The sequence below is a fragment of the Talpa europaea genome (assembly GCF_964194135.1).
Source record: "Talpa europaea genome assembly, chromosome: 15".
NCBI classification, from domain to species: Eukaryota; Metazoa; Chordata; class Mammalia; order Eulipotyphla; family Talpidae; genus Talpa; species Talpa europaea.
In genome coordinates, this window is record NC_140083.1 from 17,245,878 (window position 1) to 17,273,310 (window position 27,433).

The 27,433-nt window shown below is 38.1% G+C and overlaps 1 protein-coding gene across 1 annotated transcript in view; it reads left to right on the forward strand.

Moving 5' to 3' along the window:
- Nucleotides 1-27,433, forward strand: part of FGD6 (FYVE, RhoGEF and PH domain containing 6) — a gene marked incomplete at both ends in the record, with an annotated part of 95,875 nt that overhangs the window by 55,313 nt on the left and 13,129 nt on the right. The window contains 9 exons of the mRNA XM_084254927.1: nt 266-417; nt 3,187-3,343; nt 4,919-5,006; nt 18,883-18,933; nt 21,389-21,447; nt 21,530-21,601; nt 22,305-22,373; nt 22,901-22,984; nt 24,197-24,276. Of these exons, the coding sequence (XP_084111053.1) occupies nt 266-417; nt 3,187-3,343; nt 4,919-5,006; nt 18,883-18,933; nt 21,389-21,447; nt 21,530-21,601; nt 22,305-22,373; nt 22,901-22,984; nt 24,197-24,276 (812 nt within the window). The remainder of the gene's footprint in view (nt 1-265; nt 418-3,186; nt 3,344-4,918; nt 5,007-18,882; nt 18,934-21,388; nt 21,448-21,529; nt 21,602-22,304; nt 22,374-22,900; nt 22,985-24,196; nt 24,277-27,433) is intronic.

The following is a 27,433-nucleotide window of genomic DNA, read 5'->3' on the forward strand; positions in this document are numbered from 1 at the left end:
ACCAAGACAGAGTGGGGAGCAGAACAGGTGGATTGATTGAAATACACTACTGAGGGGAGCAGCAGGTGAGACAGGAGAGGTCTGCTTCTCCATGTGTATTAGCTCTCTGGCCGGGGATCGGAAATTAAACTCGTGTTGCAGTGGCTGGCAATAGCTCGATAGTGCTTAGATGTAACCCCTTGCGCCACCAGGGATGCCCCCAAAAGAAAACTTTTTATCAAATTATTTGTGAATGTATTTTGTTTGTCCTTCTCTTCTGTAATAGGATTTCCGGGATGCAGTAGCCCATGCTTCCAGGCAGTTTGGGAAACCAGTGATTGAAGAACGGATTTTAAATCAGATTCTGTACTACTTGCCTCAGCTATATGAGCTCAACCGGGATCTCCTAAAGGAACTGGAGGAAAGAATGTTGAGCTGGTAAAAGTGAACTTCTCCACAGTTTCCAATTTTAGATGAAGTCATGAGAATTCTGCATTTACAGAGAGGGTTATTCCTTACATTGTGTTGTTTCAGTACATTGAATTTCCTTGGCAGTTGCTTGTAGATTGATTATCTACAAAATTTATAACTTAGGTGCATTGAACTCAGTGCTATACATTTTTTTAAATGTAATTACAAATCATCTTCCTGTACATTTTTATAAAAATTATCTTAAACATTAATCTGATACTCTTTTAAATGTTACCACAGAAGTAAGAAGGGCTCACATTCAGTCAATTTAAATTTTATGATTAACTTTTGTCAAAGATAATCAATATTTTTGAAATTGAAGGAATTTAATTGATTGATCACATGGGGGGGAATGTTAAATGTTTTGTGTATCTTTTCTGGAGCTTTAAGTTGTGAAACTCCCTTTGCATTTTTGGTTTTTTAATCTTGTTTTTTTTAAATCCATTCACTGATAAAATAGGATCATTTACTTGGTTTTGAAAATTTATGTACATATGACATCATTGCAGATACTATAAATTTCAGAACAGGAAAAGAATACTAAAAGATTAACTAGTCTCACCTTATCCAAGTTTCACTTTCTTTGGTTTCATTTCCCCTGGGTTAACTGGATCTGAAAATATTAAATGCATTAAGACTTTTTTGAAAGAATGAGAGCAGGAGAGAGAGCCCATATTCTTATAACTCTAATTGCAGCATAACAATTGCTATAATTTTTCTATTTTATTATTAGTTATTGTTGTTTATCTCTTAATGTGCCAAATTTATAAATTAAAATATCACAGTTTGTATATATAGGAAAAGCACATTATAGTAGGGTTTGTTTGTATCCATGGCATCAGGCATTCACTTGCAATGCATCCCCCATGAATAAGGGACCACTACTGTACTTCCACTGGACTGTTGAAAATAAGTAGAAACTTTGATGATATCTTTGTAATTTGTAGAAAGTTTAATCTGATGGATTGAATTTATTGTTGAAGTTCATGGGGAGCCAAAATGAATAGAATAACAAGTAGTTTCACCTACTTTCATCATTAAAATTTGCCTCTAAGCTTTCTTTATATATAATCCCCAAAATACCACTGCCAGTTTTGGAAATAGCGTGCCTCAGCTTGCTTGGGAAAATATACTAGATAAGTGTTTAATACTTAGCTACAGATTAAGTATAAAATCTCATAGAGTTAAGGACTGAGGGAAAACAAAAAGCTATTTTTAAAAATCATGATAGAAAAAAATATAATTACAAATTATCTTCCTGTACATTTTTATAAGTTTTCTTAAACATTAATCTGACTCACTTTTAGATGTGCATATTTATGCAAGTGTTATGAAGAGGCTTAAATGTATTTTGTGCTAAACATTTTCTTAGTTTAGCTCTATAGATGTTCATGTTCCTAGACAGACTAAGTTGATGAAAGGAATAACTAAAAGCCACAATGATGAAAAGACCTCCATTTGTTACTGGTATAAAATTCTTCTAATCTTTGGATAAGATATTTTCTACTTAGGAAAATAATTTTCTCTCAGGGGTCTTTGTGTCAAGACATATTTTTTGGTTTTAGTAGGCTTTCTGAACTAACATTGAGCTTTACATCAACTTTTAATAAAAACTGATGAAATACTTCATTTCCAAACTCACCAAGGTTTTGAATATCAACTGTGTGCTAGTCCATGCTCTAAGCATTCTGAGAATATCATTGCATAAAACATGCAGTGTTCTTGCTCTCCTGGAGCCGCATTTTATTTATTTATTTATAAAGATTGATTGATTGATATATGCATACAAGAACTGAGGTATAGGCCAGAGTTATGGGGGGTGAGAGGATTCACCAGACACAGAGTGGGGAATAGAACAGGCAGACTGACTGAAATATACTGCTGAGGGAGCAGTGGGAGAGACAGGAGAGGTATGCTGTGGGTAGCTCCCTGGCTGGGGATCGAACACATGCCGCAGTGGCTGCAGATAGCTTCATAGTGCTGCGTCTTAACCTCTTGCGCCACCAGGGAGGCCCTGGGCCTCATTTTAAAGTGGGAGGTGGGGGGGGGAGAATGAAACTATTAGGCAAGAAACATGTTATATAGAAGTAGTGTCTGATCTGACATAAACAGAATGATGTGCTAGCAAGAATGGCCAAAAAAAGGCCCTCTAATAAGGTAGAGATTTTAAACTATCATTCTGGAATTATAGCAAGATTATAATTTGTCTATAACAGACTCTAGAATAATATATGAAGTCTTTTATTTTTAAAAAAAATGACATCTGAACGAAAAACAAGAGCTAGCCAGGGTTCCATATCTTCAGGCATGTGGAGTAAAAGTTTGCAAAGTAGAAATGAACTCTGTATGTCAAAGACTATAAAGAAGACCATTGTTGTTGGCAAGTAACAAGAGAAAGAAGTATGAGAAGGGTCAGAAAGATTGGCAGTAGCAGGACCTCTACGACTTTGTAAGCCCCAGTAAGGAGAAAGTCATATGATATGATATACATTCTTAGGCTCTGGCTGCACATAAGAATGAGACTAGGGGACAGAGTGGAAGCAGGAAGACCAGTCACAGGTTTGGCAGAGTCCAGGCAAGTCCTGACGGTGGCCATGAAGTTGCTGAGATTTGGGGATCTTTCTTACAAGAAGGAAAAAAAAGATAAGCTGATTCCTTGAATGTAAGACCCGGCTGATTATGGGTATGTTTAATATATCCATGACTCTCGATGTTTTTGTGTTTCTCTATCCCTAGGACTGAACAGCAAAGAATTGCTGATATCTTTGTAAAGAAGGGACCATATCTAAAGATGTATTCCACATATATCAAAGAATTTGATAAGAATATCGCTTTGCTGGATGAACAATGCAAGAAAAACCCAGGTTTTGCTGCTGTAGTCAGAGAATTTGAGGTATTTTTGCCACCATCTAATGTTGAACATTTTTCTTTTATTTTTAAAGCTTTAATAATTTTTAGTCATTGAAAACAGAGTTTGAGGACAAAAAGTTATTTACAATGTAATCCCTGCAAAATTAAAGAGGGAATTGAACAGATTAAATGGTGAGAACTCAAATAGTGTGAACAAGATTTAATTTTGAAATGTATTATTGCACATTGGAATATTTTTATTGTAGCAAAATACTCATAAGATAAAAATTGCCTTAGACATTTTTAAGTGCATAGTTCAGTAGTGTTAACGTACATTCACATTGTTGTGTAATCAATCTCCGTAACTCTTATCTTGAAAAACTGAAACTCCCCCTTAAATCCTAACTCCCTATTCTTCCCATGTCACTGGCAGTAGCCTTTCTATTTTCTGTTTCTATAAATTTGATGTCACTAAGGAATACATCTTACTTTTTTTAACTCAACTTTCTTTATTCTGTCAACAACTAAACTACAACAATGCGTGAGAAATATGATGTTTTCCCTTTAGATAAATAAGTAGCAGTTTTAGTGTCCAAGTTAAGAAAAATTACTAACATGTATACAGCCATAGCTTTGGGTTTTGATTCAAAGATAAAACCCGATTTAATTGCGGATAAAATGTTAGCTTCGAAACTAAAAATGTAAGTGAATTTCTGTCACGTGGTGTTAGAAAAATTTTAGGCATATTAAGCTAATGCTGATTTCTAATTTGTATAGTCGACAAACTGAAGATCATTTGTAATCTTTTTCCCCCTTTTCTCTCATATCTTCATGTTATTAAGAAAGGAAGTGTAATATAAATAGCTATGGCAGCTGATAATTGACCCTGGTTTTCATGTGTTCAGTGAGTTGTTCTGTTGCCTTAGCAGCAAAAGATAATAAAACAGGAAAGCTAGTTGTCTTGGTTAAAGGATGCTTGATGTCAGATATCTTCTTAATATGCATTATTATTATAATTTTGTAATTATTCTATTTCCCTGACCCTGGAGGTATATCTTTAGAAAAATATAAAGCAGTTTGAGCAAAGATGAGAAATCATCCCCTCCCACCTGAGGCATGTAAGAAGCACAGGACATCTTAGGATACAAGGACATTTTCACTAGGTGTTTAGTGCCACCTCACAGTAAATTCCTATGTTGGAGAATGGGGGTGAGGATCAGGACTGGGCAAAAGTGTCTTTTGTACTTATAGGGAAAAAAACTTTAAAGACAGTGAAATGTCATTGTGGTCAAGTCAAAATTGTTCCCAAATGAAGTGTTGCCATTTACACTGTGGTTTACTAAGTGGGGTGGGCTCTAATTGAACTGGATGGCACCCACCCACTGCTGTCTGTGGAAGGGCTGTGACCAAGTTTTCCCAATGAGTCAGTAATTTCAGAGACCCACCTACAGGAGAGAGGGCACTAGGTGGTTTCATTCACAGCATGGCAATTGCCCCTTAAAATAAAGGAAGCCTGTCACTGAATCTTTCCAGAGTAGCTGATTATTTGAAGTTTGGCTTCCTGAGCACTTGCTCCTTAGAAAATCCTGTGTTTATATAGGATGCCTTTTCCTTTCAGATGAGCCCACGCTGTGCTAATCTGGCCCTCAAGCACTACCTGCTCAAGCCGGTTCAGAGGATCCCCCAATACAGGCTGCTGTTAACAGGTGGGCTTCTCCAGGCTTTAACCAACCAACCAACCACTTGGTTTACCTCCCAACTGACTCATGTTGCTTCAGTGAAATTCTACCTTTCCTAAGAATACCTTTCTCTTTACAACATGCCTGTGACCACCCCTAATCCATGGATTTATAGGTTGCTTATAAGTTCACATTAACATCTATTGTCTAAACTGAACTTCACTCAGTTCTTTGATTAGCCCTGTGTGCAGTAGTGATTCTGGGCATTCATGCATGTAAATCCTTTTGCTCAGAACATCTTTAACTATCCCAACCCCAATTGTTTTTTCTGGATAATATTCTTCATCCCAAGAAGATTCTTTCCCAGCCACTCAGGCATGAGGTGGAGAGGATCACTCCCACATTTTTGTATAGCAGCTATCATGGGACCAGCCAGTTATTTCAGAGAGTTGTTATCAGGATTGATTAACGGACTATGTGCTTAGAGTAGTGCTTTGGTCGTAGTCGGTTATAAATATGTATTATTTGCTACTAGTAGTAGTAGCAGCAGTATCCTCATCACTGTCATGTTGTCATGGCCATTGTCTTTATTTTCTACTAGACTGTAAGCTTCAAGATCACAAGGCTGTCTAGTTTACCACCATTAAAGTTTAAAAAAAAGGGGACAGGAAGAGAAAAGAAAGGGAAACAGAAACCAGCTATTATTTGAGCGAAGCTATAACCTATACTCAGGGCTATATATTCATTGACTCTAAATTTTTATCATAGCCATGCATATATGTATCATAATATTATTTAACAGCTGGGATAACAGGCTTATAGAGATTAAGTGGTTTGGCATTAAGCTAATACAGTTTTAGCACAAAGAGTACTATCCAACACATACTACTGCGTTCTCTGGAGTATTTGCTGAAATGCATTGGATGTGCAGTGGCTAAATATACACACATATTACATGCACTAGGAATTGTGTGAGAATGGACAAGAATGTCAGTGCTACCACAACTCTAAATTAAGTCTGTTATTATTTCATTTAAATTGATTTTGCGGTATTTGTTTCCTCTTAAAAGAATGCTTGTATACTTTTATCCTTAATCATTTTCTCTTAAGCCAAGAACTATATAGAGTATAGTAGGTAAACTCTAAGAGGCTAGGATTTCCAAATTTCCTTTAGACAGAGACTTCAGGCTTTCCAAGCTTGCCTACTGAAGATAGACTGCTGATGGGAAAGGTCTTCCTTTCAGTCCCAAGAGCCGGTTACCCTAGGAGTTTCAAGACTTAATTTGAATTTCTAACTGTGAATCAGGCACTCGATTTCTGTCTGGAATGATATAAGGTAAACTAAATAATTCGAGGATATCCTGTCCATCTGTACTTTCTTTCCTCTGCTTTTGGCAGAGATTTAGAATACACAGGACAAAAGGAAGTACCATGTATGTGTTGTGTTTTTGCAAGATAAATTCAATGCTGTATCAGAAATGAACTATTGCATGGCTTTGGCTATTTCCACAGCTGTCAAATGAGGTACTGTTTTTAGTGGCAAAAGACAACTGTGGCTTTAATTGCAAGAAAGAAGGCACAAAATATTTTTTACCCACACTATGGGTGAACTATTTAAAAAGTTACGTGTGTTTAATTTTTTTTTTTTAATTTTTATTTTTATTTTTTTTAATAAATTTTATTGTTATATTCCCCATACAATTGCAGCCCCCCATTCTGACCCCAATCCCTCCCCTCCCGCCCCCGCCCCCCTAAAAGTGTCTCTGGTTCATAGTTTTTACGTGTGTTTAATTTTAATTGAAAAGTTAAATTCAGTTTTTCATTTAGAAATGGTGAAATAATAAATGCAAATTACAACAATTTTCTTTAAGAGGATAGCTTTGATTTGTTTTATAATATCAACATAATGTGATCCTGTGGTTATTTTCAGTTTTGAACTGCTTCTTATTTAATCTAAAGCCATTTACCCCTTTTCTGAATTGGAAAATCTTCACCATCGTTAAGTGATATACAAGACCATCCACATAGTAAACAGTAATTTATATTCTTCATCCTTTGGCATTTCTTCCATTGATTTAAATTTTTTCTTCCCTTCAAACCTGACCAGAAGTCCTCCATTTCCCCAGAACACTCTAATTCTTGAACACTTATTATCAGTGGCATGTGACTCAGTTACCAAGTAATATTTATTTGATGCCATCTGAATATGCTAGTACTTATGCAATTTCAATATTGATTCCTTAATTTTTTTACAAACCCCATGTGTGCCTAAAATTTCTGGTCGGTTTTGGGTACCGTGAAGCCTGTTCAGGAAATATTTATGGTTGTCTTTTAGTGAGGCTTAAAATACTCCCTCAGCCAAAATATCTTTAGCCTAAAGACATCATTGAAAGAGAATTTTAGAGATGAAGTCTTCCCTAAAGTAGAGGACACACCCAGAGAGATGAAATGTCTTGCCTGAGGCTACATGGTCATATTAGTTGAAGCACACATGGTTATATGCTAAGGACAAATGGGGGTTGATACCAAGAGGTTTTATATTTTTATTTTAAAGCCTTATTTCTCAGTAAACATTTTTGTGACATTTAGATTACTCCCTACTTTGCAAGGTATTTCTGTTGTTGCTATCAAGTTACTCCTGTCCATGCACTTAGATTTTTTGAAGTTAGACTTTGTCTTAAATTGCATTTTTTCAAACTTATGTTGATTAGCTGGGTCCCAATCTTTGGACTAGAGAAGCTCAATAGTTTAATCCTCTCCATAACCTTGTGAGATAAATACTTTTATTTTCATTTTAGAATTTGGGGTAATTCCTAATGCACAGAAAATACAGGAGCAGAGCGACTCTATGAAGCAACTCTTGACAACTTTGATTTATTAATGTATTTCAGACAGAGAGGGGGATGGATTCTTGTCTGACTCAGTATAAGTAGATCTGCACACGCCTAGGAGGAGGTTTCTTGGAGGAGAAGATTGAGAAATGCAGAGATGAAGTAAAGATAAGATAGCATAGTTTATAGTTTATTTTGGAATTCCTTTAAAGAAAGGTGAGTAGAAATTCCCAGATACAGCAGTCCTGCCCCTACTATTCAAACAACCATCTTCCTGACTGGCAGTGTATTATTCAGGTCAGAATTAGGATTTCTAATGGGTTTACTGCTTAGTCTATCTCTTCCTTCATTGTAGTAAAAAAAATTTAAGTTAAATTTTTGGTAGTATTTTCTTAAATTCTGCTCAAAGAAAGTATCTGTTATAAAATAATGAAATGTTTATGATTTTACAATTAGAATCATGACATTAAAATTATTAAACAAAGTGAGTAATATACTTAAGGAGGAAAACTTACAGATTTTCCCTTTGTTTTAACTAGTCACCATCAATAGATCTAGCTAGATGTTTAAATCCATAAGGGGGGCCTCCCTGGTGGCGCAGCAGTTGAGTGCTGGGCTGCAAAGCTGCCCGTAGCCTCCGCAATGCCGGTTCGATCCCCAGCCACGGGCGAGGGTCCCACATGGCACACAGACCTCTCCTGCCATGCCCGCTGCTCCCCTCAGCAGTGTACTTTGTCCTTCTGCCTGTTCTGTTCCCCGTTCTGGCTCTGGTGAATTCTCTCACCCTCCTGCGCTTCTGACTGTACCTAGTGCTTGTCTAAATAAATAAATAAGTCTTTAAAAATAAATAAATAAATCCATAAGGGACCCAGAACCTATTTGGAGTTAGGAGAAATGGAAATCTTAAGGCTGCAGTGAGGAAACAGTAAGAGAAAACAGAAACACTGCTATAGGAACAACATTAACTTTTTACCACTGCATAGTTCCTTCCTCCTCATCTCTTCCAGGTAGAGACAATTTTTATTATTCTAACTCAATGTCTGCCATTGATTCGGGCACAAAACAGAGCTCAGTAAACTGAAAGGCTTAAGCAAAGGGAGCATTGCTCCTTTTTATGAGGTTAAGAATCCATACGTCGTGATGCTTATAATGTCCGATAGATAAATGGATCAATAAATTACCTTTAAGAGTAAAAACACTCTTGTCACCCAAGCACAAAGTTATGGAAAGGACTCTGAAATACTTCCCTTTCCTCCTCATAGGATCTGTTGACCCATTTTCCTCTGCTACCTGCTCTTTCCATTTCCCTTGTACTCCAGGCCTTTCTAAACTCTGGCCAAATTGTGGAATATCTTCCTGCTCCATGCTTTGTCTTACTGCTCCCTTGTGTAGGTGGCCCATCATTGCTTGATTTCTCTTCTAAGAACACCCTAAAGGAAAAACACACAGCTAAATACACTTCTCCGGTGTGTCCTCTCTATTCTCACATTACCATAACATTTACAACACTTCTGATACCAGATATGTGGGCTCCGCTCCCAACGCCAGGCTCTCTGCAACATCAGCAATTATATACAACATATAAGGTGTCCTGTAATTCAGTCCAAACCTGATACTATCCACCTGGAGATAGTGCCACATCCCACAGAGTTCAATCCCGCAAAACTGGCCCACTGCCCTCCACTGTCATTTGCCAATTGTGAGTTTCAGTTTGGCACCTATCCTGACAAATCACCAATAAATCAAAGTTCCACAACCCCTTTCTTTCATTCAATTCATTTGCTAGAGCCACCTGAAGAACTCAGGAAATCAGTTTACTTACTACTTAAACCACTGTATGGTAAAAGGGTATCTATAATAAGTGACATAGAGGACCATCCAGATGGAAGGGGTGTGTTGGCTAGGGCACATGGGAAGGGGTGCAGGATGTCTGTGCTGGCTCCAAGCACACGGCTCTCCCAGAATCTCCATGTGTTTAACAACCAGACATTCTCCAGACCTCACACTCATGGAATTTTCAAGGCAGCTTCATAGGTAAGTAGGATCAATCACTTAATTCAACTGCTAGCTCCTTTCCCCTTCCTAAAGGGTGGACACTGGAGTTGAAAATTCTAAACTTCTAACCATGACTGGGTTTTCCTGGTGCTATTCAGGAGCTATTCAGGAACCCACCCAGAGTCACCTCATTAGATCAAAAGACACCTCTATCACCCAGGAAATTCCAAGTGATTTAGGGACTGTGTACATACTAAGGTCAAAGACAATATTTGAGAACAAAAGCCACCCCTACTGCTCCTATTTAGAAAATGACAAGGATTTTAGGTGCCCTGTGCCAGAAACCAGGTGACAATGATGTATCAGTTTGGGTTTGTCTGTTCTGTGGGATGTGTTACTCTGGTGAGGGATGTTAATGATGGAGAAGACTATGCTTCTAAGGAGGCAGGGGACATGTGGAAAATCTGTGTACCTTCCTCTCAATTTTGCTACTATCTAAAATTGCTCTAAAAATTATGTCTTATTTTTTAGAAAATAACCAATTTATCTACAGTATAAAGACTACAATATATAACTCAGACTCGCCGAAACCTTATGTTCCTTTGCTCTAGCTGCAATAGGTTTCTTAGTGTCTCCTGATACCTGGCCTTTAAGGCAGAATCTCCTCCATTAATCATTCACCAGCTTACTCAAGGAAGTTTTGTATGGCCTGATCCTGAGCTGGACACCTGTACATGCTGGCAGATAGTGCCTTGGTGGTCCCTGTCCTGATGGAACTCACATATATCCTCTTTGGGGCCATGAGCATCCACTCAGCATCCCAGTAAGCGCTTCCTCTTAATTCCTAAGAATTGTGTTGATCTTACCATTTGTTTTCTGACTTAAATCTTTTTAGTTGTTTAATTATTCTACCAGTCTCTGTCAGATCTTCTCAACTAGACTGTAAACCCTTTAAAGACAGAGGCTGAATTTAATGCAAGTTGTAGTCACAACAAATATTCATTCATTTTGAGAGTATATTCTGAAGATTTATTGTATTTGTAAGAGTTCCTTTTTTTCTTTGACTAATCTTTTTTGCATATAATAATATATGTAAGTAATATAAAGTGTCAGTCTATATGTTATATACCATTCAGGGATGGCTAGCTTGTTTCTTTTGACATTTTTTGTTTCTATCTGTGTTTATATGTTTAGTTTTTTTTCAATAAAAAATCTTTTATTTATGGAAAGTTACTAATGTTGAACCAAGTTGATTCAGTGAGGATCATGGTGGAGAAAAATATAATGAAAAATATAATTTAAAAATCCATCTGAAGTATCTTTTCCACTTTTATATTTAGAGGGGGAAAATCGGTCCTTTGAACTTTGATTAAATTTGCATCAGGTATTCTCTTTGATCTTGTTCAAAATATTTATGGTACATTAAAAGTTACTTTAACAACATATTACATTATTTTTTCCTGTAGTTTTTGCCTTTAGTCTGCAATAGTATTAACTCCCTCTAGGTTTTAGAAATCCAGGATTTCCCATGCTGGGTAAAAATGGACTATGGGTATTAAAAACATCTGCTATGGTGTTTTGAAGCCATAATTTTTTTTAAATTTTTATTTATTTTTACTTAGAAGAATAGGGGTGTAAAACAGAGGTGTATGTGTTGGGGGGTGGTGGTGAGAGGATTCACCAGAGACACAGAGTAGCAGAACAGGCAGATTGACTGAAATACATTGCTGAGGGGAGCAGCAGGTGAGACAGGAGAGGTCTGCTGCACCATATGTGGGTTAGCTCCCTGTGGCTGGGGCAGGGGAGGGGAGGGCGCCCAGGGGAGAGGAGATTGAATTTAGGCCATAGTTGTGATAGCACTGAGAATTAACCCCTAGGCCACCAGGGAGACCCTGAAGCTATAAATTTGAGCTATGAATAAGTTAATAAGCAGATTCAGCATAAGCAGCATAAGTTAATAAGTTAATAAGCAGATTCAGCAGATTTCAGCATAATCTTATGCTGAAAATAGAATTAATGCATGACTCTTATAAACCTTGGTGAAAAATGAAACTTGGCTCAGTAAGTATTTGTTTCAGAATCCAGAGCTTATTGTCTGCATCAAAAGTCACTCTGACACTTTGTCTAGGGCAGAACTTGATGAAGGATGGGGCTGTCCTTGGATAGTAGCCAAGTTTTAGTTTCTGAGGAACCAAAGTCCCTGGTATAAGGCGTCTTCCACGGGAAGATGATAATATTCTTATATTATCTTATTGTAATTAACTCAGCTCTTTTTCTGTTGCAATTTGTTTTTAATTATAGATATGAACATCATATTTTGGGAGATAGTATTGAATAAATGATTATCCATGAAACATATCAATATTCTAATAAGATTTTAGGATATAAGAGGGATCTGCTCATTTTACCTGTCCTATTAGCTTGAAGCTTTTTTTTTTTTTTTAAAGATTTATTTATTTATTTATTTATTTATACAAGCACTGGGTACAGTCAGAAGCACGGGAGGGTGAGAGAATTCACCAGAGCCGGGGAGCAGAGCAGGCAGAAGGACCGAAGTACACTGCTGAGGGGAGCAGTGGGCGGCAGGAGAGGTCTGCGCACCATGCAGGACCCTCCTCCAGTGGCTGGGGAGCAGCCGGGGATCAAACCGGCCCTGCAGAGGCTGTGGGCAGCTTTGCAACCCAGCGCTCAACCTCTGCGCCACTGGGGAGACCCTAGCTTGAAGCTTTTTAATTTATTTTTTATTTTTATTTATTTTTAATTTTTTTAATTAAATAATAAATTTTATTTTTATATTCCCCCATACAACTGCACATGCCCCATTCTGACCCCACTCCCTCCCCTCCCGGCCCCCACCCCCCAAAAAGTGTCTCTGGTTCATAGTTTTTTGTTGATTTTGATTTTCACTTTCTTATAGTTATTCTTTTTCCTGATCCCTTATTTAAGTTTCCTAGATTCCTGCTATGAGTGAGACCATCCGGTATTTTTCTTTTTCTTTTTGGCTTATTTCGCTGAGCATGATCCCTTCCAGCGCCATCCATGTTGCTGCAAATTGCATGTGTTTATCTTTTTTGAATGCTGAGTAATATTCCATGGTATATATGTACCACATCTTCTTGATCCAGTCATCTATTTTTTTATTTTATGATCCAGTCATAACTTTTTTTAATAGAAAAGAAGATCTTAACCTTTTTTGTGCTTATGGCTCCTTCTTAGAATTTTTTTTTTTTTTGGGCTATAATAAAATATAGGTGATTAAAAGGAAACCACTGGGACTGAAATAGTTACTAAAATATTTTTAAAGAGTGACTTAGTATTCTATGTACTTCTTTAGAAATACATTTAATAAGAAGATCTTGCAGATCTAGTAAATCCCTTTTTTTTTTGAAGTGGTGATGAGAATTAAACAATAATTTGAGATGTTTTCAGTAACCACACTGTGATATTAAAAAATACATGATTCCTGTGGTGATAAAGTCACTGGTCTCATTAATGAGACTGTAGTTTGGTGCCTACATTTATAATGGAAGGAAGTTGCTTAGAAATTAGTAAAAATACAGTTTGTTCATTTGTTTTGTTCATCCAAGGTTGCAGATCACACCCAATTCTACCCATAGACATTACTACAATGCCATCCCTTTTCCAATTCTAAGTATAGATTTGACCCAGATTCTCTGCAAGTAGCCAGATGCCTCTGTTGCTAAGACTTGCCTAACTAAATATCTAGAAAGCTGACTTTGTTGCTAAGAGTTTCTTATATCAGATATTTTTCCAGCTAAAGAACTTGAATTTGCTTTGGTGTTTATATTGCTTCAATCTTCACTTAGCTTTTAAGTGGGGCATGACTATACCAACACTGTTTCTGTACCTTAGAGATTCTCATTTGATAAACTGACAGCCTTAATGATTGGAAAATGTAGCCATAAAGAAAAGGAGTCTCAGCCAAGTCAAAATAGCGCATGTTTACTTTTTTAAAAAAAGATTTATTTATGCATTCAAGAACTGGGGTATAGGCCAGAGGTGTGCAGGGTAAGAAGATTGACCAGAGGCAGAGTGAGGAACAGAACAGACGGATTGACTGAAGTATACTGCTGAGGGGAGCAGCGGGAGAGGAAGGAGAGGTCTACTGTGCCATGTCAGTTAGCTCCCTGGCCAGGATGGAACTCATGCTGCAGTGGCTACAGATAGCTTCATAGCACTGAGACTTAAGCCCTTGCAACACCAGTTATGCCCCAACAGAAAGTAATCTTAATAGTTATTTTAAGAGAATTCATGATTTGCTTTCTATTATTTAATCTTCCATATTGTCTATAGAGCATTTTAGAATTAAAAAATATAATATTTAGAAGGAGAATCATTGCACTGAAATCATCATTTCAACGTGTTCCAACCCTCTTATTGTATGTATGGGGACACTGACACATAGAAATGCTGCATGTCCTCTGATAGACATGGCTGGATGAGGAGAGTAAGAATTAATCTTCTCCCTTCCAGTAGGACTCTTGACCTCTTCACCAGGCTGCCTTATAACTGATGATACATCTTTTAATTTGACACATGATCTTTATTTTTGGTATTTAAAATAACCTGTACTTTGTTTCTTAAGTCAGGATAATTTTAGGTTGCTACTTTCAAAATTTGAAACTTTGGATAACAGGTTTTTGGCTAATCTTACTTTTCTCTGCATTAGATAATTCTAAATGTACTGGTGGTCTCATTATTTATTTTAGAGAAGAAGGAAGTAACCTGGAAAATACAAAACAAGCATGTCCTCAGGCTTGGAACACTTGACTTTGGAATGATACTGTCTTATATTATCTTTTCCTTTGTACTCTGTCATTAACTGCTTTTCAGCACACAGTCCAGGAATCTGACTGGGTGTTATTAAGTGTACATGGTCTCAGATTCCCACAGATGACTCATTTTAGAAAAGGTCAGGTGCACTTCTGAATAGTTTCTACTATAAGTTGATTATTTGTTACTTATGTAATCAAAGGGTAACAGAAAACTTAGACCTCTATCAAGATACATATTTGTTGGTTCTTCAGACTTTTACTTTAAGTCTTATATATGAGAAAAAGGTTACCTTGTATATCCCTAAAGGCTACATAAACTGTTAATTTTTTGCTGCTTTTTGGATAATGGTCATGATGGGGTTAATTAAAGTCTCTTAACCAATGATGCCACCTGGTGGCCAGAAAGTGCACTTTATGGTGCCCACGTAAGCTGTACTGACCATTGTGGGTCTTTTTGTTTGGGTTTTAAAAAAATTTGGATCAATACCTTCAGCAGCATTTCAGACATTTTGGTTTTGCAAAAGCAGGGAAGTCACAGAATACTATAAGTCTAACATGGCAGGTTGAAATGACTGCTCTTATTGTAATGAAAACTTCTGCAGGATATTAAATAGTACATTGCGAACAATTTCCTGTGACCAACACAGGTGTGTCTGTCTGGTGTCTTTTCCTGGGTTTCACCTGCGTCATAACAGTCACTGGGGTATCTGGTGATGTTAGTGTTCCTCCCATCTGACTCATAGTCTGATCAGTCACCTGTAATCTCCTTCTGTAGTTAAGGAACTGGGTGAGTCATAACTGAAGACATGGTGATCTTGTTTTCTTTGAAAAAGTGAAAGTTCTCAAAGAATGTACTGCAACAGATGTCCTGAGAACATGGGAGGATGGATGGACACATTGAAATATTGCAAAATTGCATTTAAAAAATTCAGTTTTGGAATGTTGAAGTCAAGATATTTTTTATAATTTGTATGGAGAATAAATCATTGCCCCCTTGATTAATAGCATTATTTTGTAACTTTTTTTTAAATAGAGGCATGTTTTATTTATTTATTTATTTGTTTGTTTGATGGTTTGTTTATACATGCACTGGGTACAGTCAGAAGCACGGGAGGGTGAGAGAATTCACCAGAGCCAGAGCAGGGAACAGAGCAGGCAGAAGGACGGAAGTACACTGCTGAGGGGAGCAGCGGGCGGCAGGAGAGGTCTGCGCCATGTGGGACCCTCCTCTGGTGGCCGGGGAGCAGCCAGGGATCAAACTGGCGGCGCAGAGGCCGCGGACAGCTTCGCAACCCAGTGCTCAACCACTGCGCCACTGGGGAGGCCCTATTTTGTAACATCTTAATGGTACGTTTTCTGTCCAGCCAATTTGTATACTTCTCTCCCCAGCCCCATCTCCAGCCCCCCCTTCCTCAAAATTCAGATAGTCAGAGCAGCTGAACTTGAGTACAAGCCAAGAAAAGTTAACTCAGAAGCTTATCAGGATTAGCATGGTGATTGTGAGGTCAGAACTTCCTACAGGCATTTTCTAATGATCTCTGTTGGTTTAGAGGACTATCTTGGTTTGCTTTTGTAGACATCTATTTTAAAGGCCAAGAATTGAGGACAAAATAGCAAATTGCCATGAATCTGATGCTTAGGTTAACCTGCTTTCCTTTCCACACTCTTAGTAACTAGGGGCTTTTATGAACATCACTTTTGATTAGTAAGGTTATCCTAGGCATTGAGAACATATAGTATGTTTTTCTACCGAACCTTATCACTCTCAAAGAAAAGTTAAATTATTTGGACTCATCAAACATTATATATATTATATATATATAATATATATAATATATTACATATAATATAATATATAATATAATGTAATAATATATTATATAACATATATGTGTGTGTATGTATATATATATATATATATATATAGACTACATTCTGGGTAGGGTCAGTGAGATTAATTTTTTATCTCTAGATGAGGCTAAATGTAATATGTAACTAATATATTTTATTAATTTTTGTAGTTTTTAAAAGATGTATTTATTTATGCATACAAGAACTGGGGTGCAGGCCAGAGATGCAGAGGATGAGAGGATTCACCAGAGGGAGTGGGGAGCAAAACAGGTGGATAGACTGAAATACACTGCTGAGGGGAGCAGCAGGTGAGACAGGAGAGGTGTACTATGTGGGTCACCTCCCTGGCCGGGGATTGAACACGTGCTGCAGTGGCTGTGGATAGCTTGATAGTGCTGGGTCTTAACCCTTTGCACCACCAGGGAGGCCCAGTTTTTGTAGTTTATTATCTATTTGGTGAGAAGCATGTTCTCCAACTTGGGAATTAAAAATTGCAGGCTGGGCCTCCCTGGTGGCGCAAGGGGTTAAGACACAACCTATGAAGATATCCACAGCCTCTACAGCATGAGTTCGATCCCCGGCCAGCCAGGGAGCTACCCACATGTGCAATAGACCTCCCCTGACTCGCCCGCCGCTCCCCTCAGCAGTGTACTTCAGGCAGTCTGCCTGTTCTGTTCCCCACTCTGTCTCTGGTGAATCCTCTCACCCACCACATCTCTGGCCTGTACCCCAGCTCTTGTATGCATATATAAATAAATCTTAAAAAAAAAAATTGCAGGCTAACCTTGGAGATACTGTGGATTCAATTCCAGACTGCTGGTTTCACAGTGCATAGAAAGTTATGTTTATACTATACTATACTTTGTAAAGCATATAAAAGCATTTTGTCTAAAATAAATGCACATAATTTAAAAATACTTTGTTGCTGAAAAGTGATGAGATCATCTTAGTCTTTAGCAAATCATAATCTTTTTGCCACAAGCTTTCAATTAGTTTTAAAAAAAGGCAGTATCGGGCCTCCCCTGGTGGTGCAGCGGTTGAGCGCTGGGCTGCGAGGCTGCCAGCAGCATCTGTAATGCTGGTTCGATCCCCTGCCGCTGGTGAGGGTCCCACATGGCCCGCAGACCTCTCCTGCTGCACCCGCTGCTCCCCTCAGCAGTGTACTTTGGTCCTTCTGCCTGTTCTGCTCTCCACTCTCTCTCTCTCTCTGGTGAACTCTCTCACCCTCCCGCGCTTCTGACTATATACCCAGCGCTTGTATAAATAAATAAATCTAAAAAAAAAAAAAAAACCTGCTTAAGATATTTTAAAAAAAAAAAGATTGGAAAGCTAGCACTAGCATCCAAGTTTCCCGGTGAGTATGACTTCATAAATCCATGGGATGAGATTGTATCTGTCTATAATATTGGCAAATAGAGGGTGAATTTAATAAAAATGAATTCTTCTCTTAATATGCCTTTCCTCCTTCTATTTTCTCAACTCCCACTGGCATTGGGATTTTTTTCAGTTTTTTATTGTCTTTTATCTAAACTAAGACACAATCTTGCCAAAAATAAAACATTTTTATTCATTATTTCTTGTCAGCACCCCTGGTTAGAACCATTAGATTCTTCCCTAATGATGCCTCCTTTCCTCCAGCATGACCATCAGAATTGTCTCTAGACATATCCAAATGTCCCCTGAGGGACAAATTCATCCCCATTTGAGAACCAATGGACTAGACACATGTCTTAAACTCCTTGATGTTCTGAGCATTATTAAATACTTAGAGCAACAAGTCTAAGCATCCCTTAGGCTTACAGGCTTACAGAATCTAATGGTTCTAACCAGGGGTGCTGCTAAACATCCTATAATACACAGGAAAATCCTACAACATAGAATTATTTGACCCAAAATGTCAATAGGGCCAAGGTCTATATGAAGATACTCTATAAGAGAAGTGTGGTACCGTGGTTCTTATAATGTTGAAAAAAGGCAGGTTCAATTGATTATTATATTTAGTAAATCTTTAACACCGAGGAATGTCATAGGATTTCAAGGTAACACTTCCTTCTCTGTTGAGAAATGGCTTCCCATTACCTATCAAATAGGCTTACAGTATTTTGTGTGTTTTGGAGTAAGACAGCTAGACTGGGCACCAGGAGAGCTGATTCTAGTCCTGTCTGCCACAAAGCAGTTTTGTGACTTGAGCAAGAATTTGTACTTATTAACCTGATTCCTTATCAGTGAAATGACCAGTGTGGTTGCTAATGCTTTTTCCAATGTCCTGATTTCAAATTGACCAGGGCTTATTTCAAATTTTTAAGAAGTTAACACAAAATTCGACCAGTGTGTATATTAACCAGCAAAAATTATTGAAGTATTCAATGATAAATATTTTTCCTTAGTGCTTTAATTATACTAAATGCTATCATTTTTCTCCTTTTTCAGATTATTTGAAAAATCTCTTAGAAGATTCTGGAGATTATAGAGACACTCAAGGTAAATGACTTTTGTGGTCTCATATGTTATAGAAGTTTTTATATTTTGTTTCTGTGCACCCTGAATATGAATGTAAACCAATAACTAAACCCATATACAAAACCCTTTCATTAGAAACTTTTTTAAAATTCTATTTTGGGTGGATTTAAATAGTACTAAAGTGGCATATGTTGGTGGATTCAGGTGAGTTTATAGGGACATGGGAGGCACATGGCCAGCCTACCATGAGTGCCATTCTCCTAAGAGAGTGGATCCAATATGTCCTGGGGTTAGGAAGCTTTATTTCCCCATGCTTGGTCACTTTGTGCCCATGTAAATTCACCTTCTCTAGATGTCCAGTGTTTTCTAAAGCAAGGCTTGAACAAGTTGACTAGCAAGCTTATTTTAGGCTTTATAATCATGAATCCTTGAAGTGACCAAACCATACAAATCAAGGATAACATCTAAAATAGCACATTATTCTGACACTGTTTGTTTATAGTCCATTACAGTGCAAAGCTGTCATTGATGTTCATGGGATAATCCAGAGAGAGAGAAAAAGTTCTGTAGTCAGGCTACTAGTATTTCTTTCCATATTTACATCCAAACCACTTCTTTCAAATGTCTTGTATATTCTTGTATATTCCTGCAAAAACACATTGTATTCCTGCAAAAACACATTAAGCAAGTCCATGGCCACTCCCATGAATTTTATCAGTTTGATCATGTTCTTATGATTCTTTACATTTTCAGGTTACAACACTAAGAAGGTTTTTAATTCATTTTCTAGAGAGTCTTTTCTAAAGCAGATGGCTTTGAAGTAAGGACACACTGAGCAATACAAAGTCACTTCAAAAAGGGAGAAAAGTGTAGAGGTTGAAGAGGCAGAGTTTTGTTCAGAGCAAAGGAACTGGAGATGAGCTAAGAGTGGCAAGAAAGAGAGTAGGCATTGCTAGCCCGAGTCTGTCTCTTGAGGATAAAAATTGTAGACAGATCTTAGCAAATGGGATCTCAAGAAGTATCTGTCCCAAGGTTTTCCCTTCAAGAAAAGTGAGTTGTTAGCTCTGTTTACAGATAAAACAAATATAATGTAAGAGATTAAAAGGCTCATTGAAATTACACAACTCTGCAAAGACATGGATTCGAGTAAATGGTGAACAGTGAGGCGCATTGTCTGGCAAGAGGCATAGCATAAGGTGGTGAGCAGTTGATGAAATTGCCCAAGAGGGAGGAAAAATGAGACAAATATACCTTTAAAAGGGAGGCAGAAGGGTTAAAGGAACAGTCAGCAGAGCCTTTTAAAGGGATGGCATGGGAAAGTAGAATTGCAGAGTGGATAGAACTAGGAGAACTTGGAAGCCCTGTGACCAAATAGCACCTTACCAGTGCAATATATTCATTGAAATCCTAAAGCTATTCCCCCTGCCTACTGGGACCTCAAGCCGGCAGAAAGCAGGACTTGTGTCCAGAGTAAATTCTTGAATATCTGCCATGAGGAAAGTACCAGGTGCAGCAAATTCTCATCTTTGGTTGGAGTCTGTGATGAAATACTACTTTCCTTTAATACTAGGGACAATCATACATGTTAAAAGAATATAGAAACCATCAGGGTTGGTACCAGAAAGAGAATTTCTTGGTAGGTTATAGTAGCTGGTCCAAAAAACCTAAATCCCTTTCCAGAAATTGATCTCTTTTTCTTTTCTTTTAATTGTCTTTTCATTGAGGATTATTGTCACTGCTTCCCTGCATCTCTGACTCATACCCACTGAAGGCCAGTGGACCTTTCTAGTCATTGTGTCAACCAAAATTTGTCCCTAGGTGTGTCTAAATGTCACTCGGGGAGCATTGTTTTTTTTTTTTTTTTTTTTTTTTTTTGGGATCAGAACAGATTTATCCAGACTGGGCCATTCAGAAAACACCTTGGTAATAAAAAAGCAAGGGGTAAATAAAAAGAGTAAAACATAGATGAGGCTAAATATCCCAACTTAAAAAAGAATGCTTGTAATTTCCTATGGTCTAGTATGCTTCCACATGGCATTTCTTCCCTGTTGGGAGCAGACTAAGTGAAGGCAGGTAAGTCTTGACTCTTAAATAATAGCTTGTTATAGTTCTGGTTTCCTAACCCAGGATCTCTCTCTCCCAAGGCAACTGTACCCCAGGAAGCCTTAGCTGCCAGGTTAAATCAGTCATTATTCTTGTATTAAATCTTAGCACAAAACTACCCTGATATTTATATTGTTAAAACACAGAGTCTCTTTAGAGTCTTTCTTTTACGAAAGTACTGTTTTTGCCTTTTTTTCTATGAGTTTGACCTCATCCAACCTCTTCATCTATATCATCGAGCCTCAGAGCTACATATTCACAGTTAACCAGGATCCTCCAAAGATTGCTTTTTATGAATAAGGTGTTGTAAATGTTACAAACCTTTGCTTCAGTGATATAGACCAACTGCTCCTTCTGTTCCTGTATGTTTTAGATGCTCTTGCAGTTGTTATAGAGGTGGCCAACCACGCCAATGACACCATGAAGCAAGGGGTGAGTGTCTTGATTTTGGTGGATGGTGTACTGTTGGACCTGGGAGTGTGAGATTTCATGTGCTCTACATCTCTTTTTGTAGGACAACTTCCAGAAGCTTATGCAAATCCAGTATAGCTTAAATGGACACCATGAAATAGTGCAGCCTGGAAGGGTAAGTGCTTTAGACTGTCTTTTGCAAATTTAATACTATGTGTTTAAGCACCATTTGTAACTATTTTTCATCTCATTTATGAAAATAGGCTTATTTGTTATTGTTACTCTTCACTTACCCAGTTTAGCTCAAAGAAGTTGATTCTATCCATTCAAATCATTCATGATTTAAGTTACTCTGACAAGAAGTCCAGCTCAATTAGGAGAATTGCAAGGGATTCCACAAAGTATCTGATTAAATAGGATCATTTTATTGTGTCATACTAGCTGACCTCGCACAGCTTTAAAGACAGTTTCATTTAAAATCTTTAATGTAATAGGGAATTGTGAAGGGAAGGAGAAAATTGGTATTTCGGTGCTCCTCAGAGAGCACTATAGTGGCCTATGGAATGACTTCAGGAAAATTATAAAACGCAGTTGTCAGGATGTTGGCTGTGCTTCAGGATCAAGTACACGCTTGGTTAATTACATTTCAGACCACATTGCACCCCTGGGGCCAGTATTGGATTTATGAAACTCTCTGGCTTGTCCAATTCTGAAATGACTTACAGGCTTTAAAAAGAAACCATGATTATAAAAAAGGTCACAAATCCACCACCCAGCCCCCCATAAAAATATTCTGGGGAAAGGAAATTATATGAAAATGCATATTGCAATTGTGTTATGATAGTAGGACTAAATGGGCATTTGCTTGGGTTAATCAGGTTTTTATCAAAGAAGGAACTCTGATGAAGCTTTCTCGGAAAGTCATGCAGCCTGGAATGTTTTTCCTGGTAAGTGGTGATGTAAGATTGTGATGTACCCAAGGCAGGGGTAATTGCTTAATAGAAGAAGACATTTGTTAATAACACAAGCTTAGCACGTTCAAATAGCAGTTTTAGTGGGATTTTTGACTGGCTGTATCGCCTATTTGCATTGCTAGTATAGGAAAAAGCCTTCTCTGATACTTAATCAGAAAATTATTTCCTTTTTGAGTTTAATTTATTTCACTTCTAGATGAAAAATTAATTGCAAGAATTAATTCAATCAAACAGGCAGATTGTGGTGTGTTGTGTGTGAGACTTAGATTTCAGAAAACTTAAGTTCTGTTTACAGAACGTGAAAGGAAGCACATTTTCTAGAAATTGCCGTTTTAATAATCTAATAAAATATTCTAGGTGGTTCTAGTTTATATAAACAACATAAATATTTTATTCAGACAGTTATTAACAAAGAGGTAATGTTTCTTTTATTCTTGTATCTCATCAATGTCTCTGTAGCTGATCTTTGTTTCTTTATTGGGAAATGTTTCTACTTTCAGTTTAATGATGCCCTATTATATACAACACCGGTGCAGTCTGGGATGTATAAACTGAACAACATGCTCTCATTGGCTGGAATGAAGGTCTGTGCATCTGTCAGAAGATTTTTTTAGCCCAACTATATTTAGAGAAAAATCTCCATGATAATTATCTTTCTCACATTCTTAACTTTTCTCTCTCCCGTATGTTACTGTTGATGTGATAGTTTATTCATTCATGTAGTCATTTGCTCACAGATTCATAATTTATTCATAGGATATTTATTGAGAACTACTATAAACAAAGCATATTAGTAGGCTTGAAAAATACACTGATGCATTAAAGTATGATTTTTTTGTGTGCCTACTCTTTCCCAATCCCCCTAGGAACTTAGCAATTAGTTTGAAAGATAATATACTATAAATACCTATAAGATAATATACTATAAATATACTATATACTATAAATACCTATACTATGAAAGATAATATACTATAAATACCTATAAGATAACATACTATAAATATACTATATACTATAAATACCTATACCTATAATATACTATAAATACCTATACTATGAATACCTATAAAATAGACAGTAGTGGGGCCTCCCCTGGTGGCGCAGGCAGTTGAGCGCTGCGCTGTGAAGCTGTCCGCAGCCTCTGCAGTGCCGGTTCGATCCCAGCTGGCTGGCGAGGGTCCCACATGGCACAGCAGACCTCTCCTGTCACGCCCGCTGCTCCCCCTCAGAGTGTATTTCGTCAGTCTGCCTGTTCTGTTCCCCACTCTGTCTCTGGTGAATCCTCTCACTCTCCCGCACATCTGGCTTGTACCCCAGTTCTTGTATAAATAAATAAATAAATCTTAAAAAAATTAGACAGCTGTATCACTATAAAGGAATAAGTTTGGGAGAGTTTGTAAAATAAAGAATGTGTAACTTTCATGGGACATGGTAGAGGGATTGCTGGCAGCTGGGAAAGAGAATTGTGAAAGTCTTTTTGGAGGAAGAACCAAGAGCTTTCATAGGCGGGCCACATCTGGCCATGGTCATAGGTGGGCCACATCTGGCCATGGTCACAGGCGGCAAGGCACTTAAGTTAGAGAACTTAAGCAAAGGTAGGAAAATTGGACCTGTATTTGGGTATTTAAATTCCTTAGGAGCTCAGAGGAGATCAGGGAGACTAGAGGTAGATAAAGCTGGATAGAGAGGTTGGTTGTGAATGTTAACTGGGGTCATAGAGCACTTTCAACTATGCTTCAGAGATGAGATTTTCAAAAGGATGAATTTGCTCAAATTGTTTTGCTTTCTTTCAGGTCAGAAAACCCACCCAAGAAGCATATCAGAATGAACTAAAGATTGAAAGTGTAGAACGATCCTTCATCCTCTCTGCTAGGTAATCGTTAAAAATATATATGAATGAATGTTTACTAAAAGTACCAAGGCAGACGTCACTAGTATTTTTCATATTTGGTTAATTACTAGATTTCCTCACTCTCTCCTCCCTACCACACCCCTCTCTCCCCACGCACACACACTTATTTTCTTCCCAAGACCATTCAGTTTACTTTTGCTTTACCATGCAGGGAGAATAGCTGAGAGCTAATATAATAGCATGTTAGAAGCACAAAGATAAAGATGTTCCTTTGAATAATAATGCTGAAAAGTACTTTACTGATCTTTTTTTTTTAAAAGATTTATTTATTTATGCATACAAGAACGGGTGTACAGGCCAGAGGTGAGGATTCACCAGAGACAGCGGGGAGCAGAACAGGCAGACTGAAATACACTGCTGAGGGGAGCAGCGGGTGAGACAGGAGAGGTCTGCTGCGCCATGTGGGTTGCTCCTTGGCCAGAGATCGAACTCATGCTGTGGTGGCTGTGGATAGCTTCATAGGTTGCGTCTTAACCCCGTGCCACTAGGGAAGCCCCCTCTTTACTGATCATTTTTTAAGTGAATGTTTCAAATATTTTTATACTGGCACATAATATTTTTAAAAAGACCCAGTGCCTTATAGTTTATTGGGAAGTTTATACATAACTTTGAAAGGTCATAACAATCTGCAAGGTAGGTGTCACATGATATTAATATTGAAGAAGTTAATTAAGTTGCAGAAAAATTGAGTTGCCATCATAAGGATACATAACTGGCAAAGCCAGGAAATTAATAGAATTTTTTGCTGTTAAATGGTATCTATTATGGTATCTATTATGATACCGTGTTGCCTCAAACTAGAACCTGCAGTGACTTATGTTTAAATCAAAGCAGGTTGGGCCTCCCCTGGTGGCGCACTGGTTGGGCGCTGGGCTGCAAAGCTGCCCACAGCCTCTGCAGTGCTGGTTCAATCCCCGGCTGCCGGCGAGGGTCCCACATGGTGCGCAGACCTCTCCTGCCACCCGCTGCTCCCCTCAGCAGTGTATTTCATCAGTCTGCCTGTTCTGTTCCCCACTCTGGCTCTGGTGAATTCTCTCACCCTCGCACGCTTCTGACTGTACCCAGTGCTTGTATAAATAAATAAATAAATCTTCAAAAACAAACAAACAAGTAAATAAATAAATAAAAGCATGTTACGTAGGGCCTCCCTGGTGGCCCAAGGTGTTAAATCTCAGCACTGTGAAGCTATCCACAGCCACTGCAGCACGAGTTCGATCCCCATCCAGGGACCTAACCCACATGGCACAGCAGACCTCTCCTGTCTCACTCGCTGCCCCCCTCAGCAATGTATTTCAGTCAATCTGCCTCTTCTTTTCCTCACTTCTATCCCTGATGACTCCTCTCCCCCACCCCCCCGCCCCCAACCACACCTCTTGCCTCTACCCCAGTTCTTGTATAAATAAATAAAAATAAAATAAAATAAAACACAAAGTATATTGTATCATGTAAATTAAGTGTTAAGGAAAGCTGGTTGTGGAGGGCTCATAGACACACATTAGTGAGATCTTGGCCCAGTGACAGAAATAGATATCTGATCAGAATTGACTGGTGAAGGGAGACACCAACAGCCATAGTATGTGCCCCTTCTGGATCTGGACTGTGAGTCTGGGGAGCTTTCACATCTAACCTTTGTTGTAACAAAGATAGTAGCAAATACTTTTCATTGCCATGCTTGTCCCAGTAAATGCTCCCAGCAACCTTTTAAGTTAAGCTACCATTTTATGGTAAGTAAAGCCACCCAGCTATTAAGTAGCAGAGTTGGGATTTGAACCCAGGCTACTTCCAGCTGTGTCCATAATCACTAAAATCAACTAGGATCTTAGTAATTCTGGATTCATAACAGACCTCTGTGTAAGGTACAGCACTAAATACTTATGCTTCTGTACTCTTTTAATTCCCATCCTGACTTGTGGGATAAGTATTATCTTGACCTTCCAGGTAAGAAAAATGGAGACACCGAGTAGTATAACACTATGTCCAAGGTTACATGACTATTAGTAGCACATCTGGCACTGGAATTCTTGTTTTTAACCATTATAATGTTGTATTTGTTCATGGATAAATGTCTGGCTTCCCAAGATTAGGGGACCACAAGAGCAGCTAGCTGGAATGGTCTCTGAAATGAAATAGCCACTGTTACCTGATACCAGATCTCAGCATAACAGGGGAAGACAAATCCCCATGTTCAGGACTTGTCAGATACTTTCCAGCAAGTAAATCTCCTGACAAGTCCTGAACATGGGGATTTGTCTTCCCTTGTTATGCTGAGGTCTGATATCACTGCTGTGCTTAAACCCTTGTGCCACCAGGGAGGCCCAGATTGGCACTTTTCAAAGAACATCTGGTTGCTGTGTGAAGAATGATTTGCAAGGGGAAGTAAAGGAGTTGACTCATTGAAAATAGGGGATGAGAGAGGGGGCATTAAGAAAAAGCCCTCTTCTTATGCAATGTGTTAGGTGGTGGTGCTATTAGGTAAGCTGCTCCTTACCTAGTGTTCCTGATCATGGTGGTTCACTAGGAAAGGAGCAGCTTACCTAATACCACCTAACACATGATGAATAGCACCACCATGTTCAGGAACACTAGGTAAGGAGCAGCTTTGGCAGAAAAAACAAGAATTTAGTTTCTGAATGCCACAATACTGAATGTGAGATATCTATGAATCATCAAAATGGAGCCATCAAAGAGGTAGCTTGTGTAAGGATCTGGATATCAGAAGCAATCTTGGACTAGAACATATATTTGGGAGTCACCAGCCTAGATGTAACAAAAGCCAGGGGACTGAATGAGTGTGCACAGATAGCCTGCAGAGTCACCTTTCAAACTCCTATTGTTCTTTAGATTCTTAGTCATAATCTGTGCAAAGCCATCTCTGCTACCTAATGTTATTTACTAGCCTTTATTATATCATGTGCAATTACTTGTTTTTGTGCTTTACCTCAATTAGCTGTGAGCTCTTACAAGTGAGATTTTATTGTGCTCATAGCTGAATGGGCTTTAGAGGGCTCCCAGTAAATGTTACTTAAATCATTTGAATTAAAGTGACCTGTGAAAGGGAGCAGCATCTGACAGCAAACACAAATAGCAAGTGGTGTGCCAATGGTGACACACCAGAAAT